Genomic DNA, 15,777 nt, shown 5'->3' with positions numbered 1-15,777 from the left:
GTTGTTTTCGGCGAACAAGTTACAAGAACAATACAAATTATAAATAGAAGGAGAATCGAACATGTGACATGTCACGTACAAGTCCTTGATTGCTTTTTTTTTTCCTCGCCTAGTTTGGTTTGATTTTTCTAGTTTTTGGTTTAATCTAATTGTTTTCTTTGAGTGTTTTTTTTATGTCTGATTTGATTTTTCTGATCTGGTCTAATAAACAATAAAAATAAGATAAAGAGAATAGAGTCTAGTCTTAACCACTAGCTACTAGTAGTAGTCTATAATAATAATAATAATACCACATATTTGAAGTTTTCCACATGTTCTCTTCCTGGTTCAATAATATTTTGTGCATATATCTTATTATCTAGATTAATTAGATATTCAAATTAAATGTTGTCGTTTATTAAGATTGTGGTGTAATTGAGAAAAAAAAATTACAGTTATAGAATTACTTATCCAGAAAGACTGGTCGTTTATTCTTTGCGAGGTGAGACTTCTCGACTTTTGACCATAAAAAACATGCATAAACTACTTGTATATGAGATTTTTATTAATTACTAGATTCATGTTAAAAGTGTGTTTTGAAAATAAGGGTGCTAGCTTATGGGACAATACAATTGGCCGACAAGCTACACGAGTTAACCTCGAATCTAGCTCGAGCTCACTTCCGAATATTTACAAGTCAAGTTGAGCAACTCGGTTTAATGAAGAAAGTTTAATAAAATGTAAAAGAAGATTAAATCACGGGTTTCATACACAAAGATATACGGAGTAACAATGATTCATGTAAATGTATTAACACGAGACATCGCCCATCCAAAATCTACCGAATATGTATAATTGTATACATTGAAAAACTGCTTGACTTCTTCATACTAGAGCGTCTAGAGATGATCAAAGGGTGTGTGATGTGTCGGATAGACTTCAGACAAAAGAAACATGTTTTAAACCAAGGCATATGGGTATGTCCGAATCCACTTGAATCGGATAAAAAAAGTCAGGTAATTTTTTCGAATAATTTTAGGGCCATACCAACCCGACCCGAATAACAGCACCGAAATGTCACACTTGCAAGTTGTAATTGGGTTGTTGACTTGTTGCGAATTTGCGATTATGGATTGAAGGTCCATGTCCATCTTTGGACCCGGTGGTTCTTTTAGTTTTCTGGACCATTTTGCAGGGTCAACAATCACCCAAAGCCCATAACACACAATAAAAAAAAAAAAAAAAAAAACCGAATACCATTATTAAAACTGCCTAAAATATTCTAACCGGTTCAATACCAGTAAAGCCGGTTCAGTATATAAACACAGCCAAAAATAACAATCTCAAACCTTCCAAAACCGCCATGGCTCAAACCCTACCAAAACCCTGAAATTAGGAATTACATTCCCACAGACCACGACTTTCTCTCTCCTCGGGTTTTCGTCTTTCTTGTTAATCAAGCCAATTCATTTCCCCCAAAATAAAACCAACCTCAAATTCATTTCCAGTTCATTTCAATTTTATCCCAGTTGAATCAAGAAATCTGCTGGAGAAGAAGAAGAACAACAACATTTTTAACAATGGCGGGTGCGAAACTTTGTGCAGCAGGGCTGTCCGCCATTGCAGCTGCAACTATGGGTGTTGACCATGCTTATGCCGATTCCCCTTTTAACTTCCCCTCATTTTCTCCTCCGTCGGTTCCCTCCGGAAAATCGCCTATTCCGCCGATGCCACCTACTGGAAATGCTCCTACGCCGCCGCCGCCGGAGCCGGAGAAGGAGAAGCCGCGGAAACCGAGGAATGATAACCCTAGAACTACTGCCGCTGGATTCGATGTCGAGGCGTTGCGTGAAGCTACTGAATGTTTGAAGTTTATTGAGAAGTCTAAAAATACCGGAAAGGTTTTTCTCTCTCCTCCCCTGTTTTTTCTCATTTGTCAATGGTTAGTTGGGATTTTGTCTAAATTCCCTCCCTGGAATTCAAATACAGGCGTTTGAGTATATGAAGACGAGGGAACAAACTAAGCAGACAGAAGCTGCTGCGAAATTGGCAGAGTTGAAGGCAATGACAGCTAATTCTGAGCTAGTAAGTTGATATTGATTTATAGCTAACTTTCTTGATTAATGTTACTTGTGGAACTACATTGTGGCATTTGATTTTGAGGTGTATAGTATATTTGATGCTCGTAGAACTTGAACCCAGGCTTATATTTTATGAACCTGTACAAATATACACACGCCTTCTTTTGTTTATGGATGAGCATATGTATATTGATCATACTTGTTTTAAGAAGTTAGGATATGAATGAGGCTGTGAACTTCTGAAAACATGGGACTTTGGGAGAGGGACAGGTGGTTCGGTTTTCATAATATATTGAGAGGTTAAGAAGTTGATGATATTGGTGGTATGGTTTTCTTAATGGCCTGTTTGGAATCGAGAATTTCATTTCAAATGATGGATTTGGCCAAATTTGTTGTTTATACAAAGTACGAAGTATTTGGAATTGGATTTTGCCCAATTTCATACACTTAGTTTTGAATAGCCAGATTTAGAATTTGAAATTGATGATATTGTTGGTATGTTTTTCGTAATAGGATTTCTTGCTTTTTTGTTGTTGTTGGGAGGATCTTAATAAAATGCTCGTTTCGTGATCGGTTGTTTAGCGTTGTTTCTCTGTTCATGCAGGAGAAGCAGAGAGTGATGTATGAGGAACAGAAGAAGTTAAATAAGCAAACAGCGGAAATTAAAACTCAGTTGGCACAATATGAAGATCAATTGAAAAGAAAAAGGATGGCGGTATGTAACATGATTAGATTGTTTTCACCGTTATGTGTGTGTATGAGAAACAAGTTTTTACATTTTGACAGACAGAGGATGAGCTACAAAAAATTAGGAATCGGGAGTTGGTACATATGCAAGGAGAGTCTGCTAAAGCATTAGAAGCTGCTAGGCGACAAACAGAAGAGGAGATACAACGAACGCGTCTTAGAACTGAACAACAAAAGGCTGACCTAGAACGTGAAACCATCAGAGTAAAGGCGATGGCAGAAGCAGAAGCGAGAGCCCATGAAACAAAGTTGTCGGAAGAGGTCAATACACGTATGTTGGGGATTCGTGCGAAAGCAGATATGGAAAAGTTGGTTTCAGCTATAAACACCACTTTTGATCATATTGGAGGTACTCTACACTAGCCGTTTGATACATATGGAGAGTGCATGTATTAATGTATGAGCTATGCAGGAGTTGTATAAAATGTTGATGCAATTATTAAATGTGACACAATCATGGATACTTAATTAATCTTTATTCTCTGAATCTTCCCATGCTTATACTAGCCTTCTAGTTAGATGATTATTTATTTATGCGTACATCCGTATCTTAGATTCAAAGTGTTGCATATAGTTGATTTGTTTGTCATCTTTTCGTGTTTTTTATAAAACTTCTCCGTTCTTTACTATGGTGCCGTGTGTGGAGAGGAACTGTATTTTGTGAATGGATTTACTGTATTGTTTGTACTGGAAATGAGGCGGCCACGTTCTCAAGGCTATCTCATGCTTGGGCATGGCTTAAATAATTCTTTTCCTTGATCAAGTTACCTTCATATTGCTTAGTAGCATATGTTGTACGGAACATAACAGATTTAAGTGTTGCCCCCTTTTCCCAATTTGGACACTTCAGTTTCTGTTTATTTACATATTTAATGAGTTTCAATTCCTCTCCCAAAATGTTAGTCCCTATTATTTGTTATAGCCCCTATAGGTTCTCATCTTCAATATTGATTGTTTATATTATTAATTATTAATTTGATTTGTTTTTCTTTTCCACTTTTTAGGAGGATTCCGGGCTTTATTGACAGATCAAAATAAGCTTGTTGTAGCTGTAGGTGGGGTCACTGCTCTTGCTGCAGGCATATATACTACAAGGTCTGTTGGAAGCTTGAGCTTACATAAATTTTCTCCTGGTATACTGTCAACTGTTATCTGTTGCATCTTGTTCTCTTGGAGATAAAAATTTGCTACCTTGCTAATTTTGCATGTAAGGCTGAATAAGTTTACTAGTGAATTGGCACTTGGCATATTCCCTTTAGTTAATCACTTAAGTTCCCTACAAGGACTGATCTTTACTTGAACTTAGCATATGCACAAGACAGTAGAGAGATTTGACTTCAAGATACACTAATATATAGAGATCATGTGATGAGGTGAGAGGAATAAAGAGATAAAAAGAGGGAACCATGTATGAGAAGATAGAGAGAATATATTACGCAAATAAACTAATGTTGCAATTTGCAAATTATTGGTCAAAGAAAGTATATGATTTTCCTTCAGAGCTTCATATGAACCTAAACCTTATCAAAACGACTCTTGTCAAATGGATCTTTTGCTTGCTTGAGTGATACAGTAGGTTTTTGGTTATAGGTTTCACTTTTCTAAATGTGAAGGATGTGTCTACTACTGAATTTTCTTATTTGCTCTTTGCCGCTTGTGTTGGGTTTTTAATAGGGATGATTCGTTGTTGAAAGCATAGCTTGTACACGACTATAAGCATTGAAGAGAAATATCGGAGAACTCGGTTCTATTTGATTGAAAACTTTACTCCTTCCGCCCCAAATTAAGTATCGCACTTTCCTTATTTGATTGACATACTATTTTTTATGGCATGGAGCCATGGACCCACTTACATTATTGCTTCTATCTTCCCACTACCCAAAGTTAAGAGTCCTACACCCTCTCCCTTTGAATAAAAAATTCGTTCACTATCTCCTATCACATCTATTTTTTTTTAAAGTTATACTAACAACAATTTATCGAATAAAACTCCATGCACAGCTTGGTGGTGTTGATTAAATCGGGACGGATAGAGTATATCTTAGGGTTGTATATTTTGGTTGCTAATGCATTTCGTCCATGTTTCCAAATGTCTTGGAACATTAGCTACGTGTTTGGGTGTGGGTGTTGGGTTGGGTGTGGGTGTTGGGGTGGATGTGGGTATGGGTGTGGGAGTCTATCGTTGATTCTATGACTACCCACATAATTCTTTTGTATACCAAGTATAAAGGTAACTTAGGGATGTACAAACTGCACATCTTGTTAGTTTGCAGGATGCTTCCCTGTGCCAAATATTGCTCTGTTCTTGTTACTTTATGTTGCTTGTGAGTTTTATTAGTAGCAGCTGTGAAATGTCAATAACGTCCACTTGGCGGGCTCTCTCTTAGGACTTGAATTTGGCCTTCCTTTGTCTATGATTAACAATTACTACCTAAGGACTGTGAGCACCTTGTTCCAAGGAACTAACCATGCAACTCAAAAGTCTAAATACATGTCCAGTTAGTTGGGAATATGGTGTTGGTCAACCATATATTATTGTAATGGCAAATTTGCGAAAGACAACCTTTTATAACCACTTTTTTGCGAAAGACAACCTTTTATAATTTTTTTTGCGAAAACTGACCTTAAACTAAATTAACGTAAGACAACCTGAATGGATTTTCAGGCGTTGACCCACCTATTTCCGGTTTGACTTGCCATGTGTTGGTCACGTGAGGCGGTTTTTGCTTATTTCCACCCTTTTCCCTCCTTTTTTTCCTCCCATATAAAAGCTCCTTAAAACCTAAAAAAAAATCTTGGAAAGAGAAACACGCCATTAATGAAGCTCAACCATCAAGGAACTTCCATTGAATGTTGTAAGTCATTCAATTCCAAACGTCACTTTCTTCAACTACTTCAAATGATGTTTATTTTCCATTTTTGGGTAAAAATTCTGGGCAAAATTCTGAACTTTTTTCACTCCGTTTTTTGCTCAGATTTTTCTTGCTCTGTTGTACTTTAATGGCACCCAATAAAGGAAAGAGGAAGGCATCAACATCAAGGAAAAGAAGGAAGAAAACGACATAGTTGTAGAGCCCATTTCACCCACAAAATCGAATCAATTCACAAATTTGGGGAAAAAACCCTAACTTTTCTTCATTAAAATTACACAAAATTAAAGAACAAAACTTAACGAAATTAAGTTGTAGGGTGTCGAAAAAAAGTTAATTGAGAAGCAATTGAAGCAATTTCCTCAGATTGAATCAGCAACAAGATTGGGCGATTCGCAAATTTGGGGGAAGGAAGAACAGAGAAGAGGAAAAAATTTGGGTTTTTTTTATTTTGTGGGAGGAAAAGAGGTTGTACTTAGTAAAACCGGACAAGTCAAACCGGAAATAGGTGGGTCAACGCCTGAAAATCCATTCAGGTTGTCTTTCACAAATTTGATTTAGTTTAAGGTCTGCTTTTGCAAGAAAATTTATAAAAGGTTGTCTTTCGCAAAATTCTGGTTATAAAAGGTTGTCTTTCGCAAATTTGCCTATTGTAATATCAATATTCGGCATTGGCATTGCTGTGTGCTTTGGTGGAAGATAAAGATTAAAGCTCGTGGATCCATTTGCATCTTCTGTTTGTCATGCAGAGCTTGCTCATGGTCTGGTCTATAAAGACTTGAAAGAACAAGCAAACCAAAAATAAAATACAACATATTGTCTGGGCTCACTAACAATTTGTGAGCTATATCGACATAAAAGAGTGTTCTGAGGAGGTTAGAGTATAGATACTATATAATGCATACGGAGTAGGTTTTATCTTGCAGGGAGTTTATGCACTTCTCCAATAACAACCCTCGCACCGGGTTAATTGAAGTTTAGATTCCTCGTATCCAACATGATGGATTTGGTGGGCTCAGCTTCATCTTTTGGTCGCTGAACAAAGCTTTTGGGTTGTTACAGATTTTGTTTGATATGATTATTGTTTTGATCTGGGTTCCTCGTCAAAGTCATACTATATGTGACAAATTTCCAGCTCACTCATGTGTAAAGGCAGACTATATTAGTAGACTTTGTCCCTGATAACTGATAAGTGATGAGTTTTTGGTTAATCAAACTCATATCTTTGACATATAACATGTCCTATAATAGAGGGCCTAGAAGCGTAGGCGCTTGTATTGTTTGTGTGGAATTTGTGTATATATGACGACTGGTACAAGCACAAATTTTATTTTGAACTTCCAATTGGTCATCCAAACTTTGGAAGACCTCAATAATTAAATATTTTCTCTCATTTTGCAGAGAAGGAGCTAAAGTAGTGTGGAGTTACGTAGACAGGATGCTGGGACAACCATCACTAATTAGAGAGTCCTCCAGAGGAAAATATCCCTGGTCTGGTGTTGTTCCCCGTGTCATGAGTACATTCCGTGGTTCTAATGGAGGAACTGCTTCCAACAAGGGAAATGGTTTTGGAGATGTTATTTTACACCCCTCTCTCCAGAAAAGAATCCAGCAGCTAGCTTCTGCAACTGCAAACACAAAAGCTCATCAAGCACCATTCCGCAATATGCTTTTTTATGGCCCGCCAGGAACTGGGAAGACAATGGCTGCACGAGAGCTGGCTCGTAAATCGGTATGACATCTTACCCAATACAATTTGTCTTTGAATTTGTTCTGATTGATTCATCAAAATCAGATTATATGATTCATGATCTTTTTTTTGGAACACATATCAAGGTTCTCTTTTGTAGAATAGCTTGTTATTACTTGCCTGTTGAGTATTGACATAACTTACATTGGTTTTTTATACTGCATAATCAAAATAGTGGTTGTATTTCAAGATTTTTGACCTTAAAATGGGATATCAAAGTCAATATTTTCATTTGAAGATGATTTTGTAGCGAGACTGGTTGTAGAGACTTATGAGTTATGACCATATGAAAGTCTTGCTGCTTCTGGTTTCCGTAGTATGATTTATCAAAAATATGCTGTAGAAAAGAGGGGAAATGAGTACGAGCTCAATTATTTAATGAAATTTCTTCCTGTCTAAAATTTTGTTCTGTGTCTTATCAGGGCTTGGACTATGCATTGATGACTGGTGGAGATGTTGCACCACTGGGGGCACAAGCAGTTACGAAGATACACCAGCTGTTTGACTGGGCAAAAAAATCTAATAGGGGCCTGTTGTTATTTATTGATGAAGCCGATGCTTTTCTTTGCGAGTAAGTTAATCATTACTTATATGCTAATGTTCTACTCTTCCTATTGCAGGATAGTTTCTCTAATGCACAATAATAACACAAATTAGTTACCTATGATTTCTAATATTTTCTGAAACTTTACTTCTATTTGCGCCTTTGCGGTCTTAATTCTAAAAGAGAACCTTATTGTGCAACACTCATAAGATGCTTATTATGCAGCATTGGAACTTAACCTCAATGTATTATTAACCCTAAAACAAAAATCTCCCATTTAAGTTATTATGCCTCCTAAATTTTACTGTCTGTCTTTCATGTTCAGCATGTCATAATCTGCATTCATGACCCTTAAAGGTATTGCTGGTTTGTAAGTGTTGTGAGCCGGAATATAACAATGCTCTTAATTGGAAATTTTCAGACGAAACAAAATGTACATGAGTGAAGCTCAACGGAGTGCACTGAATGCGCTCCTGTTTCGAACTGGTGATCAGTCTAAAGATATAGTCCTAGCTCTTGCCACAAACCGTCCAGGAGATCTGGATTCAGCAGTGTCTGATCGTATTGATGAAGTCCTTGAGTTCCCATTACCTGGAGAAGATGAACGATTTAAGTTGCTGAAACTCTATCTCGACAAGTATATAGCGCAAGCTGGATCACGAAAACCTGGGTTGTTTTCACATTTTTTTAAGAACCAACAACAGAAGATTGAAATTACAGGGTTGACAGATGACTTGCTCAAAGAGGCTGCTGCTAAAACAGAAGGATTTTCAGGGAGAGAGATTGCAAAACTAATGGCAGGAATTCAAGCAGCTGTTTATGGTAGTGAAAATTGCATCCTTGATCCTCAATTGTTTCGCGAGGTTGTAGATTACAAGGTTGCAGAACACCAACAGAGAAAGAAGTTGGCTCATTGAATCATGGCAAAAGTCTCTGACCTCTCGAGATTTTATCAGTTTCTTTTTTTAGCGCTGTGAAGACGGGTAGGTTAAGCGTAGAGGAACTTTTTTGGTCATCAACATTGATGTATTGTCATAATTTTGCCCTTATTAGTGGGAAATTTTGGCTGATTAGGGAATTGAAATCCGCCGAGCCTCCACCTCCAGGTGTTCATTGTTTTAATATGTTTGACATTGGTGCCTATAACCACCTTGTACAATAAAATCATTATAGAGAATCTTAATTCAGATGTGAAATTACATCAAATGTGTATGTGTGTTAGTCCTAAATTCTGATATGTGTGTTGTCCTAAATTCTGATTCAACTTCCACACAACAAGAGCATAATTCATCATGGGCAATGTAATGTTTAATGAGCTGAAAAACTCTAATTATTACATAACATATTCAATCATTAACCTTCTTTCTTCTCATCTTTTCTCTGCCCCTATTTTTAAAAAGTAAAATGATAATACATAATGTGTTTTTGGTTGGAAAACATAACAAGCTTTCCAACATCCCGAAATTGTAAACGAATCATGCCTTCTTGGGCTGTCAAGAATCATGAAAACAAAATGAAATACGAAGCATGTACTTTTCGTTATTTTCCACCGCATCGACTATGTTCATTGAATCAAATTGATGTCATTCTGTGAAGCAAAGTACCAAGAAACACACAAAGATTACAAGAAAAGAGGATGCAACAATGGCAAACTACTTTGACAATTATTCCCCCATATTTCAGATTCCATCAAGTGGGGAACTACATACACAAAATGGTAAATCAGCTTCTAATGATGATGACCGTGATCTTGAACATAGCGCAGACCACAATATTTGCAGATTGCTGGTGCGTCTAGATCAAGACATATGAACTCAATGGGGTGCCCCAAAGGATTCTTAGCTGCCACAAAGAAATAATACAATACCATGTCAATTGTGTCAGGATAAAAAATAAAAATAAAAACAATTTGAAGATACTGTCCACAAAAGATCGAGAAAATAAATAAATTCAATTCGATCTAACCTCCTTCACAGGCAACTATTCGGCCTTCCACTTTGATGGGAGGTACTTCATTGATCAACTCCATTGGAGACTTCTTGCTTTTATCCTACAAAGACGGTAACTAACTACTTTAAACACACAGTGCTTTCTAACATCTCAAAACTCAAATGCACAACAAATAATGATATCCTAGCACATCTGATGGTTGCTTTAAGAATGACAGATACAAGAATTAGGAAATCTAACTTCAAGGACCAGGTGTCAAGGGTTGGTTTTTCCTTGATTTAAGGAGAATCTCTACTTCTTCTAATCCCTCAAGCAGAAAGAGTTGGCAGAAAATCCTCCTAAAAATTTAAGGCAAATTTGTTAAAAAGGACCTTTTATAATCCAAATTTTGCGAGAAAGGACCTTATATATTTTTTTTTGTGAAATAACACCTTAATGTAAATTTTTTTGCGAGAAAGGACCTTATATAATTTTTTTTTTGTGAAATCACACATTAATGTAATTTTTTTTGCGAAAGACAACCAAGAGTAAATTTCCGGCATTGACTGAGTTTTTTCCGGCCATTGACTTGCACGTGAGAAGCACGTGTGGCATTATTTTGCTAATCACACCCAATTTTCCTCCAAAATTCTAAGCTTTAAAACCTAAAGTTGAAAAGAAAAACCGAAATAAAATCAAGTTTGAAAATTCAAGAGTCAGGAAAATCATTGTCTTTAGCCAACGTAAGCCACACGTGCTGCTCACGTGCAAGTTAATGGCCGGAAAAGCTCAGTCAATGCCGGAAACATTCCTTAGGTCCTTTCTCGCAAAAAAAATTACTTTAAGGTGTGTTTTCACAAAAAAAATTATATAAGGTCCTTTCTCGCAAAATTTGAGTTATAAAAGGTCCTTTTTGGCAAATTTGCCAAAATTTAATCTTCCTGAAAACTAAGGGACTTTGATATACTGATATACAGAACGAGGGGCCACTAGTCCCTGTAATTGCCTAATTGGTGCTTACATGTTGTTTGGCTTTTGTGCCTGTGTATAAGTTGTTGTTTAGGAAGCTGGGTAGAGTCATGTCTCTACTTCTTGCCTTTCTTGTAAACTTTCAGTTGGGTCAAGAAATAAAATTTCTCTTACCAAAAAAAAAAAAAAACGAGGGGCCACTACGCTCAAAACCCTTAGACAATAGATCCTTAAGCAGCACATTAGCTCCTTACACAAGTGAATGAAGAAACAATATGCTCTATAGACGAAATAAGTAGATAACCACATCATAACAAACATATTATAACCATAGAAAACAAATTCAATTATAACCCGGGTGAACTGTCTCTTTATTGTTACAATGTCACCTTACTAGGAGTAGAACAGATTTTTAGGGTTGAATATCGAAAAGGCCAGTGGAAATGTTACTTAACAAGCTTTTGGCTGAAGGTAGTGATCACCTATTTATCTCAGAATAGCAACTGGAATAAAATTAGCTACAAACGAAGTAGAAGTTTACAACAGTAATAGAGACCTGGTGACATTGTCATAATCATAAGAAACAATATCATTTCTTGAAACTAAATCACAAATTCTTTAACTCAGATAGTTGCTGTATATTAATTGTTCAGAAACTTCTTCATGTATAGAAGCTCTTAACTAGCAAACAGACCATAAGATCTACAAGCAAATAAATCTATACATTAAAGAGATTTAGAAAAAATGCTTTTACAATATTTCAGACACAACGAAACACGCATCTAAAATGAGCTTAAAATTATTTTCAAGAATGATTTCATATAAGCATCAAGCACTAACAACTTCATAAACAATAATTTCTCAAACGAAGGACTAAACATCATCAATGAAAGGTATGTGTTAGGAGAAAGAAGACACATGAACCCTTGTAAGATTTAACAAGCCGTCACCAAGGGGTTATCACATTTCAAAATCAACAATGTTTAAATAGCTAACATAATAGACATTAGACAGTAATCTCTTGATAAAGGCAAATATACCATCAATAAATGGTGGAAAAGAATATCTCCTGTGTTAGGTGAACAAGAACTACTTCTTTCCCCCAATCCGCATTCCTTTCGAACGTGGTGAGTAACTACAAAAACCCATCTAAGCTCCTTTAGTTTATCTCAATTTATTTTGAACGTGGTGAGTAACTATAACAACCTATCTAACCTCTTTTGGTTTATCATAAGTAACTAACTATTTGACAAAGACGGGTGACATGATAAGCTCCTTTTGTTTAATCATAATATTAACTAATTAAAAAGAAAAACTAAAATTTTCGATATTTTTCTCCTCTCAATACCCGTTGATCAAATTCAAATAACCTAATGCCCTAATTTGTTGGAGCAGAAATCATACTTTGGCCAACCAATAACAGAATAAATCCAACTTGAACCATTACAATAAAATCAAACATCTTATCAGCACAGAAGTCCAATAATTAAACAAAAAATGTCACAGAAAAGTTCAAGATTAGTTCCCATTATAAGATTTTGAACTACAAGTCTAATTCAATAACCCAAAACCTTAATTTGATAGAGCAGAAATAAAAAATCACCAATCAAATTGGTGGAAGACCTAATAAATTTAAAATTACAACAAAAAATTCAGATCTGATGACAATTGGAAGGATAACCAATGCATAAAAATGAACAATTGCAGAAGAATCAACACAAAGGGGGAAAACACGAGGATTTACCTGCATCCATTTATCAGTGTGAGAGGTGACGACCTCAGTGCTAACGATGCAGAAACTCCTCGCATTCGAACGCAAAGCGGCTGATTTTCCCAGGGTTCGCAGCAAGCTCAGCGCCATCTTCAATTGATCGACACGCAGAATGAAGATGAGAGAGAAAGTGAAAGGGGAAGAGAGAGAAACACCAACAGGGTCTCACTTATTTTACGGTGAGACGACTATGACACCCCCATGGCCCATTTATTTTTGATGTTTTAGGGTCGGGCTGTTCAAGTCGGATATCGGTCGGATCCGATACAAAATTTTCGATCGGGAAAATCGATTTGATCAGGAAGTAATTAGAAAGTTGGGATATCATCCAATTTTATTTTATTTTTGTTGTTGTTAGGTTAATTCGGATTCGGTACGAGTTTAGGTGGATAGGTTATAAACCCTTTCTAATTGTTGTTGTATGGGATCGAACATGCGGTCTTTCCAAGTTCAGCCTCAATCACCACTAAATCAACAAACAATTGGTTTTAGTTAGTAGTTTTTCACTTAGTCGTGCTTGGTTTTAGTAGTCCAAGTTTTATGTAGTAGTTTTTCAATTAGTCGTGCTTGGTTTTAGTAGTCCTAATATGTTTGTTCTGTTGTTGTTTAGCTTAGTAATTTGCTTAAGGTTGGTTGTTTTCCTGGTGTTTACGTTGGTTCATATGTTCCTTGGGTGGATGCAAGTGGGCTTCTTGTTAGAATGTCTAGTTGGGTGTATCCATTCTCAAAGGTACCAATTGAGGTTGGCATGAATGGTTAAGGGTCCCTTGCTCCTTAACCAAGGTCTCGGGTTCGAGCCTTGGGAATGAAAAAAATCTCAACTGGGAGGGATGCTACCATCAAGGTACCCATGCAAATTCCCGCGAGAGATTACTCCACTCGCCGAAGGCGGTAGAACTTCTCGTACGTAGTAGAATCAAAAAAAAAAAAATCTCAAAGGTTTTAGGTGAAGTAATTTTGGATACAAGCCTGAGGAATAGGGTGGTCAAGGGAAGAGATGCCCGACCCTTCTCTAATGTCCGGTGTCTTAGTTTTGGGGAAGTTGTTGTCCTATATGTTGTCAAAGATGACAACGATAACCTTGGCAATGCTTTTGATGGGGGTTTGTGGGGGTCTATTTTATGTAGGTCATCCATTACTAGGTGTGAGATATGTTGGGGGGAAGTTTGGTTTTCATGGGATTTAGGTGTTTGTTTCGATTTGGTTAATCGGAGGTCAATGAGACTATTCGTTAAGTCTCAGTTTAGATTTGTGATGAGTTTCGTTCTCATTGCATTCAAAATATCATATATGAGCGATGTTCCCTATTTTTTGGGGATTCATAGCATGCTACTCGATTAGTGTTCGATTTTAAAGGGAGGTTTTGAGGTTTGTTGCCCTGTGTTGTTACTTTCCTTGTGTCTTGCATTGTGTTTCGTATGCCACATGTTATTAAAGGGCCTTTTCAATTTCCAAAAAAACAAAAGAGTTTCCTGATTCATATTCTGAACAAAACAAAAGAGTTTCCAAATTCATATTAGAAAAGAAAAAGTTAGCCAATTAGGCTGCTAGCTATTTTATTACAACTAGGTTTATGACAATTGGCTATTACAAGTATTTCCCAAATAAATTTGATAATTTAGGGTGGTGGAGGATTTGTACCACGGCCAATCATAGGATCATATATAGCACAAAAGAAGAATTATAAAGATTAAAGACCTTATCAAGTAAGAAAAATAACAAGAAATTTAAAGGGGATGATAAATTAACCTTCTTTTTACAGCAAACAAAAATAAAAGTATATGAATTCAAGTGTACAAAAAACACAAAGTTTGAGTAGGTCTTTTATGAAACAATTATACGAATATAAAGTATAACTATTGAATTGTAGAGTACAATTAATAACATTAGACATAACTATCTGATTATAAATGATAATTATTGAATTATTGAATACAATTAATAACAATAGACATAACTATCTGATTAATTACAAAGATTAACTATTGAATGGTTGAGTATAATTAATAACACTAGACATAACTATATGATTACAAAGATTAATTATTGAATTGTTGAGTACAATTAATAACAACACTAGACATAACTCATTGATCACAAATGTGTAAATTAATTTTAATTGAAAAATTCATAAGAACAAATTAATTACTCCACATCTTATTTCATAATTCAATTCAAAAGCCCGAAATTGGACGAGACATCCGTTGTTGGGAGGCCTTATTTGGATTTAACTTGTTGACACATTGCTTCGGGTTCAGCTTCGACTTAGGTAGAGAAGGACTTGGTGGCTCACTAAAATCAAGCAAACATATTTTTTTCCTTGAATCTTTACTGTTTTGATAACCTTCTTGTAATTTCCTTTTCGTGTTTTGCAACTTTTCCAAGTACGACAACGATTTCGTCTCATCACGATCACCATTAGAGACTACCTTTGACACATTCACCCCCTTCGCCGCAACGACACTTGGAGTACGAACGCCGGCAGCCTTAGTGGTGGTGGCACCCTTACGCGCCGCCAACGGAGAATTATCCGAAGCCTTCTTGACAATAATACTCTTAGTTACAACACATTTGCCTGGCTTGGGTAGGGATTTAGGATCGATCAAACATATATTTTTCCTTGAATCTTTATAGTTTTGATAACCTTGTTGTAACTTCCTCTTTGATGCTTGCAACTTCTCAGAGTATGATGATGACACCGACTTGTCGCCATTAGAGACATTAGAGGTCGAGTTCTTTAAGCTTATCTGAGTTTGTTCCATTATTACTGAGTACTGGTTTTCTCTCCTGGGTTTGTTTTACAGTTTCTGTGTTTTTTTTGGTTTGTTCAACTCTTAGATTGATACCGCATATATATTACAAGTACTTTCCTAATTCCTGTAGAAGTAACTTGATATACAAGTACTTTCCTAATTCCTGTAGAAGTGACTTGATAATCAAGGTTTTTTAGTCGTTAATTAATTCAGTGCCCCGGCCCGTTTGACAGATAGTTTCCCAACTCATGTAGAACTGTAGAAGTAGAATTGAAGTAGGTAACTTCATAATCAAGTTTCCTAATTCCTATAGATCTAAATACGAAGTAACTTAATAATCTCAAATTCTTATTTATAAATGGTGTACAATAAAAACTACTCCGT

General features: G+C 36.2%; 2 protein-coding genes across 2 annotated transcripts; one reads left to right on the top strand and one right to left on the bottom strand.

Annotated features, from left to right (window-relative positions):
• The first annotated feature begins 1,316 nt into the window (after positions 1-1,316).
• LOC110786104 (uncharacterized) lies at positions 1,317-9,158 on the top strand. The gene is made up of 8 exons (XM_021990622.2): positions 1,317-1,880; positions 1,969-2,064; positions 2,665-2,775; positions 2,847-3,156; positions 3,812-3,902; positions 7,079-7,409; positions 7,850-7,998; positions 8,393-9,158. The coding sequence occupies exons 1-8, from the start codon at positions 1,560-1,562 to the stop codon at positions 8,886-8,888; spliced, it is 1,905 nt and encodes a 634-aa protein (XP_021846314.1). The 5' UTR covers positions 1,317-1,559; the 3' UTR covers positions 8,889-9,158.
• Positions 9,159-9,485: 327 nt separating this feature from the next.
• Positions 9,486-12,840, bottom strand: LOC110786105 (NADH dehydrogenase [ubiquinone] iron-sulfur protein 6, mitochondrial). Its single transcript, XM_021990623.2, has 3 exons — positions 12,614-12,840; positions 9,937-10,021; positions 9,486-9,813 (listed from the first exon to the last, which is right to left on the bottom strand). Exons 1-3 carry the CDS (start codon positions 12,728-12,730, stop codon positions 9,701-9,703), a joined length of 315 nt encoding a protein of 104 aa, XP_021846315.1. The 5' UTR covers positions 12,731-12,840; the 3' UTR covers positions 9,486-9,700.
• Between the last annotated feature and the right edge of the window lie 2,937 nt (positions 12,841-15,777).

Source organism: Spinacia oleracea, chromosome 3 (genome assembly GCF_020520425.1).
Source record: "Spinacia oleracea cultivar Varoflay chromosome 3, BTI_SOV_V1, whole genome shotgun sequence".
NCBI lineage: Eukaryota > Viridiplantae > Streptophyta > Magnoliopsida > Caryophyllales > Amaranthaceae > Spinacia > Spinacia oleracea.
This window is presented reverse-complemented; position numbering and strand designations above follow the sequence as displayed.

What these genes read in the sequence shown, in the direction of transcription:
- LOC110786104 (XM_021990622.2), top strand. Translation starts at nt 1,560, where the DNA reads ATGGCGGGTGCGAAACTTTGTGCAGCAGGGCTGTCCGCCATTGCAGCT. An exon ending in TGAAAAGAAAAAGGATGGCG is followed by an intron (nt 2,776 to 2,846) that starts GTATGTAACATG and finishes ACATTTTGACAG; the next exon opens with ACAGAGGATGAGCTACAAAA. An exon ending in GAGAGCTGGCTCGTAAATCG is followed by an intron (nt 7,410 to 7,849) that starts GTATGACATCTT and finishes GTGTCTTATCAG; the next exon opens with GGCTTGGACTATGCATTGAT.
- LOC110786105 (XM_021990623.2), bottom strand. Translation starts at nt 12,730, where the DNA reads ATGGCGCTGAGCTTGCTGCGAACCCTGGGAAAATCAGCCGCTTTGCGT. An exon ending in ACACTGATAAATGGATGCAG is followed by an intron (nt 10,022 to 12,613) that starts GTAAATCCTCGT and finishes CCGTCTTTGTAG; the next exon opens with GATAAAAGCAAGAAGTCTCC. An exon ending in AATAGTTGCCTGTGAAGGAG is followed by an intron (nt 9,814 to 9,936) that starts GTTAGATCGAAT and finishes TCTTTGTGGCAG; the next exon opens with CTAAGAATCCTTTGGGGCAC.